The sequence below is a fragment of the Chelmon rostratus genome, chromosome 4 (genome assembly GCF_017976325.1).
Source record: "Chelmon rostratus isolate fCheRos1 chromosome 4, fCheRos1.pri, whole genome shotgun sequence".
In the NCBI taxonomy this organism is placed as follows: Eukaryota; Metazoa; Chordata; class Actinopteri; order Chaetodontiformes; family Chaetodontidae; genus Chelmon; species Chelmon rostratus.
The window spans coordinates 30249801-30256838 of NC_055661.1; the positions used below are offsets into that span (position 1 = coordinate 30249801).

The 7038-nt window shown below is 43.2% G+C and overlaps 1 protein-coding gene across 1 annotated transcript; it reads right to left on the reverse strand.

Annotated features, from left to right (window-relative positions):
* Positions 1 to 460: 460 nt before the first annotated feature.
* fam174c (family with sequence similarity 174 member C) lies at positions 461 to 4309 on the reverse strand. Its single transcript, XM_041935816.1, has 3 exons — positions 3878 to 4309; positions 1972 to 2094; positions 461 to 1157 (listed from the first exon to the last, which is right to left on the reverse strand). The coding sequence occupies exons 1-3, from the start codon at positions 4153 to 4155 to the stop codon at positions 1154 to 1156; spliced, it is 405 nt and encodes a 134-aa protein (XP_041791750.1). The 5' UTR covers positions 4156 to 4309; the 3' UTR covers positions 461 to 1153.
* Positions 4310 to 7038: the final 2729 nt, after the last annotated feature.

Consider the following 7038-nt stretch of genomic DNA (forward strand, 5'->3'; position numbering starts at 1 on the left):
CACTCCATGAAAATGTGTAAACAACAAGACAGCGTGATGAAGAGCGGTCAAAGTGACGCTCACTGACAAACACACTGCATTTCCTGTCACTGCTTCATAATAAACGGCACCTCTGGCTTTGAATCACCAACAAAATCGACGAGGTCCGTCTGAGGACAGTCTCTCGCCGGATGGACAGCTGTGTTACCGTTGTCACAGAGACCTGGCTGAATCTCCTGAATCTTGAATGTGAAGCTGCTGCAGGTTCGTTTTGTTTGCAGTAACTGACTGAGGCTGAAACCCAGCTCATAGTACTGCAGATAAATACTGCTGTACTTTCATCAGTGGGCTGCAGACTCAGTAAATGTATACTGTTGAATGAAGGGCAGCTGGACTTCCTGTTGTCAGTGCTGACTGAGTGGTGGGCGGTTCCAGGTGTCTCACCTGTGTGAGTGTCAATAATTCAAACGATAAGTGAACGTCAGTGAAGAGTCTTTTAATCTGTGAACTGAAGGTGAAAAAAGACAAGATGTCTCCTGCCGAGAGCAGAGCTCAACGAAACACGAAGCTTCACAGAATAAATACAGTCTGGATCAATATTCAGCCACATCCTGGTCCGACCGGAGCCGGATTCATCCACCCTCCGCCCCCTCCGTGTCTGTGGACCGCACACAGAACACGGTCTGGTTTATTTCAACGTGACAGATTTGGCTACGTGTCGTGCTTCAGTCCAGATCCCAGATCAGACTGATCCCTGCTGAACCAGCTGGTCTGGAGTCAGTTTGCAGTAGTTCAAGCACCCAGTTGGAGGAGAGACAACGTGGAAAAGAACATTCTTAGAAAGCGACTCTTTGAAATGATAAGAATAATAATAGTAATAATGATAACAATGATGAAAAGAGGAGGAAAGTTTGGCCTCATGATTCTCCACAAAGATCCACCTTTACAACAGCGATTAATCCAAAACCACCTTAAAAAGAAATGATTGTCCTGCTCAGGTCCCTGGAGCAGCTTTGGCCTCATCTTCAATACCTGATTGGTCAATTTTTTCTTCCTGCAGCCGTCACTGGTCAGTCCTCTCTCTCCGATCCATAATCAATATCAGCTGACGTCCACACTGACGGTAAACGGATTCCTCGTCCGAAGACGCTGCAGACGACGACTCCGACCAGACTCATCTGAACACAGAGACAGATAACACTGATCGGATCAATAGTTCCATCAGAGTTCAGTAAACTGGGGGTCAGTTAAAGGAACATTCAAGTGTTTTTTTAACCTCACACCCCTGCTGATCATTTTAAATCATCGGCCAGTTTTATTGATTTCCTGGTCTGAGCCAGAAAACCAAATAAAAGGCTTTGGCAGCTTCACAGGAGGCACCAGTGAGGGTCTGATCGAGCACCATCTCCATTCAGACCATTATTTTAAAGTAATGAATGACTAATACGACTCAGCTCATTTTAAACTTTCCCTGAAGTTATCTAAAGGATTTCGTCCCTCCTGTTATTCTCCGTCTTCATTTTACTGTGGAGATAATCATGCTGTGAGTTTTGAAACGACATCTCAATTAATTTGGCGGTTCGAAACAGGAAGAACTGCATTTCCTCCAATCAAGTAGTCAAATAAAAGCTGGGTCTCTAACAGAGGCCGGGGGTAAGAACACGGGTGGATGAGCTGGCACCGTGCAGAGCAGTAACGTTAACAGGGTAACAGGAAGTAGAAATAAAGGCCTGCTTCTAATACTAGCCTGTTTCAAATAAAGGGCACGGTTCCTTCTGCGGCTGAGGTAAATAAAGGCTAACAAATACACACAAATGTTATTTTCTTCTTCTTTGCTGACTTGTTCTTTTGTCTTGTGAGGCCTCTGTCACCCAGCACCAGGTTCATGTGTCCCGGTTAGCAGGTCTGTTTTCTCTCAGAACACAGTCCCCGTCACTCACTGGAACTGAAGCATGTTCTCGAATGTGTTGCTGTTTTCTGTTGACCTCTGACCTGCGGAGGCTCCGAGCTTCATACAGCGTGTCGTCCTCGTCGCTCTCCACCGCCTCCATCTCCACAGAGTCGTCGTAGTTTGACAGCAGGCCGTACTTCTTCCTCTGGCCGGGCCTCTTCAGCCTGTCGACGGGGCGAAACAGCAGACGGTTAACGAGCTGTGACACAGACGCAGGCAGAAGTCACGTCGTGAGCTGTAGATCAGCTCTGTTCTGGTTCTATAGTTATTGGTTGGAGGGAATTTAATTACAGGCCGTTCTGTTTGCTGGATCAGATGCAGACTGAACCCAAGAAAGGCTCCAACGGTTTAAAAAAACCCTGAATCATGTCTGACAGACCGAGAGCTGCTGACAGGAGACAAAGTCTTAAACTGTGAGATTTGGCCCCCACATTCAGCGGGACGACAGCTTTTCTGATGCTCGTTCGTGTTTGCATCGTCGGTGATAAACTGGTAGAACTGAACATATAAACAGCTGAGGGGTTACATTAATAACAATAATAACTGTTAGCAGATGTTTCAGAACAACGAGTGAAGACTGAACCCAACAGCTTCAGGAAACACGTGATCCACATTTCACAGTGTGCAGCACTGCTAGCAGGAGATTAGATGATATCTGTCCACATGCAGGAGAAAGGCTGCTGTTGGGATACATACTCGTATCTCGTACTGTATAAACACTAAACAAAGATTTCTGAGTGGTTAAAATGAGAAACTAAAGATTCTGGGATGGTTTGAGTGAATAGGTGACAAATTGAAGCTGGTGAAATGAAAAACGTTTCGGAGCAGACATGCCTCAGCTGGTGTGAGAGGAAACATTAAACTGTTGGATTCATGAATTGACTGACCTCAGTTAATCAAACAGATTTTCAAAATGTTCTTAAATTTACTTTACTAAGTTTTACAAATATTCTTCTGTAGTATTGTGTCTACATCCTGCCATTCACCTGTATGGGGACAGATGTCACACCAAACTCCACTCACAAATGGGTGATTAATGCTTCTTCTATCCTAACTGTACATGGTCAGTAAAGTGTGATGAATGTGTTCTTCTAAAGATGGAGGAGACTCTCTTCAGTTCAGCTAACATCCAATCTTACATTTTTTGTAATAATCTTCCCATTCTGAACAAAAATATAGATCATACACACGTATCGCGCAGGGAAATGAAACAGCCATTGCTTTGCATTGTATTCTGATCATGTTTCCCTGTACAATTTATCATTCATCAATTTCTTGAATTTATGAATCCTGTTTGACATGATAACGTTCCAAATGAGGCAGCTGTGCTGTTAGATAAAGTTAGATTATAGTTATTCTCATGGCACAGCTTGGATGCAGAGGTAGACCAACACTGTGAAACTGCTACACAGCATTTGTGAGCTTCAGTAGTTGAACCATTTCAAAAGAAATTCTGTTTGATGTATGAGATGTATGCCGAATTGAAGAGTAGCCATTGACATTGTACATCAGTCCATTAATCTGCTTTTAGCACAGACATTCATCTGCTGATACTAGTGGAAGTGTTAAATTGGTTAATTTATGAATGAGGTTTGGTGTGACTTCAACTAATCTATACTTTCTTTTGTTTAATCTAATAATGTATGGGATACACGAACATCCTTCTGTAGTTTTATACTCACTTATCCAAAGTGTGCCAAAAAAACAACAATAGCTTTTTAAGGTTAGGGTCAACACATCTTCATACTGTGATCTCTCCAGTTCATGTCTGAATGCTTTCTCACATTGAAATGAACACAGACTTGTATTAAAAATAAGTAAAAGGCAGATAGTGTATTTAGTTGAAGTATAAATCGATATATACGTGTGTATATGTAGTAATTGGCTGATTTGGAGTTTGGCGTGAAGTCTGACCCCACGCAGCTCGTGTCTGACGGCTGGTCTCACCGCACGGCTCGGATCAGGAAGTAAAGAACTCCGATCATGGTGATGCCGATCAGGACGTACAGGGCCCTCTGGATCATCGAGCTGTCCACGCTGAGGCCGTTGGACGGTCCTCCGGGACTCTTCCCGCCGCCGTGCGTGGAGTTTACCCCGCTGGAGTTCGTCACTGCGGGTCTGGCTGTCGCGGTGCTGCCGGCGGGGTTGGTCGCATCCTCCGCCACGGACACCAGCAGCCAGCATATGGGAAGAAGAACCACCGACAGAACTGTGTGAAAAGTCATGTTAACATCTACAAACACTCGACATGAAAGAAAAAAGGGAAACGATGGCGGAAGAGTTGGACTTTATAACCGGAACCGAAGCGGAACCGGAGTTTTCTGGCTTTGTTGATGGAAACTAAATCCCAAACTAGGAAGTTCACGTCCACCTTCTGCTGACGTCAGAGGGAGTTGGGAGAAAATCCTCCCTCAGTTTGTTTTGTAGGACTTCAACCAATCAGCAACAGAGACCTCCAAACACCTGCAAGACCGGACGAAGGGCTCAGGGAGCCCAGACAGGCCACATCTCATCTGAAAATACTCATCATAATTTTCCCATTTTGGCCTAAATTAATTCAGAAAAATAAAACATTTTTATTCTGTTTGGTTCGTGTACATTTGTACATTACAGTTCTGAGTGTAACTGATACATTAATGGATTCATGCTTTGAAAACAGTTGAAAGCTTCCTCTCTTATCAGGAGAGCTGTAGAAGCTGTTTTTTTGTTACTTTTTCATATTTCAGGGGCTCACAAACGCTGTTTTTTTCTGCCTCCACTTTATTTCTATTATCTTTTTAAAGAGAGAGTCATTTTTTCAACCCTTGGTCATGTCTGCAGACATTCACCCAGCAAGTTTCATCAGTGTGGCGGGGGCCTCTGTGTTGCCTGAGAGGCAAAACCTGAGGGCAAAATAATGTATCGTGTCTGCTGTTTTTAATTTAGCGTGTGGAACAACCTGCAGGCCGTTAAAGCAAACACATGGTGGTTCATTTATGAGATCATTACTGTACATTTTACCAACAGAACAGATAAATAAACTGTGACGAAGGCTTTGAATCACTTTGAGCTGAGAAATACAATCTACACAAAGTGTAAAGTTCAGCGAATAAAAACAATATGAAATGTTGCTCAGAGGTTTCTCCAGAGGTGGTGCTGTGTTTGAGGACTTCAGGCTCAGTAGTTCTTCCCTCTGTGACAGGTCACAGCTGGATTCAGGCATCTGGGGGAACACCTGGACAGCTTTACCGGTTCTGATGTCTCCTTTCCAGTAGAGACTCTGGCTGATCTCTCTGGTTCTGTTTCCTCCTTCCTGATGATTTAACTGTCAGCTTTAATCCTGGGTGTGTTCAACAGTAGCATCTGTCTACCTGCCTCCAGCCTGAAGCTTTTTAACCGCTGAGCACTGAGCACGCTCACATCTGGACAGGTGACATCACTCACGGATAGTAAATCCATCGCTGCTGGCTCAAAGTAATCAGGAAATACTATCAGTGAAGGTTTATTTTAAAGGAATTTAATGCTATTTAATGGAGATTAACTGTTTTTATAAAAATACTTCTTTTATCAGCAGAGTGGAAACTGGAGGAGAAACCCGAGTTGAACTGGTCTCTAACCTGTCAGCGGAGCTCTTGTCCGCATGGGGGCGCTGTGGAGTCTGCGCTGCAGTGATTGAGCAGGATGAAGAAGTCTGCACAGTGTTGGTGTGTCAGCTGACAGAAGGACCGACATGACTCTTCATCACTGCTCAAAACCTTTTCTGGATCAGTTATTCACGTTTTTCAGCTACTTTACTGACATTGATTCCGATAACAAAATGATTTATGTCTGACATTTTATTAATATTTTGGGAGATTTTATGAATAATTTTCGGATATTTTAATAATGTTTTTCATTTATTTTACTCACATTTTTGTCACTTATGTCTGATATTTTACTGAAATTATAAATATTTCGCTTATTTTACTATTTTTCGTGATGTTTTACGAATTCTCGATTCTTTTTGGAATCATTTACTGATATTTTGCCACTTTGTAAATGCATCTATTATTTAACACATTTATATGACGATGTGATCATAATCCCACAGATAATTACCACTTTCGGGTGACATGTAAAAGCAAGCACACACACACACACACACACACACGGAGAGACTCACTGATGTGATCCCTCAAACCTCCTGAAACTTTGAAGACGTGACAGATCTGTAATAACTCCTGTGTTATCATGCACAGATGATATTTTTTAATCTTGTTTGTGTGATCTGACACCTGAACGTGTTCATCTTGTGCACACGATGATAATAATTCCATACAGTACAAGAAGAACATCTTTGTGGACTTTGTGGACAAGTTTGCAATTAAAACAAACCTAAAGAGTCAGTTGCCATGGTGATGCTAAGTCAAAAGTAGTTGCAGGGGGCCGTGAGTGTATGTGGTGTATTACAGCTGGCTGTTACGGTGTTTAGGATGGTTGCTAGGGCGTTGCCAAGGTGTTTCCGGGTGTCACTAATTTAAATAAAAGTTGTATGAATAAAAACGTTTATTTATGGTGCACTCGTTCACTCTTTAACCACCGTGTTATAGTTATTAACCTATAGTTTATGATAATAAATTTTCCCTTGAATTCGTCTTTTCATTACTTTTCATTGCAAACAGTGAACGTGTGCAGGCTGTGTGGAGGTGGTTTAAAGGTGGTTTGTCACTGATGAAGGTGAGACACACCTGAGCTTTTCTAAACAGTTTGTGAGGAGTCTGAAAGTGACAGAAAGTCAAAGTGAAGCAGTCACACATCAGCAGCTCTGTACGGATGAACCTCCATGAAGAAGCTGCGGGAACATCAGACGTCCTGGTTGAGTGATGAAGATATCAATGACGTAGGACGGACAGCATCACGTGTTTGATTCTCTGGGGTTGCGGGTTTGATTCCCGCGGGATCAAAGTCTCCAGATGTCACGCTAATGTACATTTATGTATTTAGGTTATTTCTGTATTTAGGTTGCCAACGGAAGCTTCAGTGACTGACAGCCCCGCCGTCCAATGGGAGCGCGGGTTGGCTGGCCTGCCGGGCTGTGATTGGTCGACGCGGTGACAGGGGGCGGGGCTGTGAGATTACAGCAGCATCTC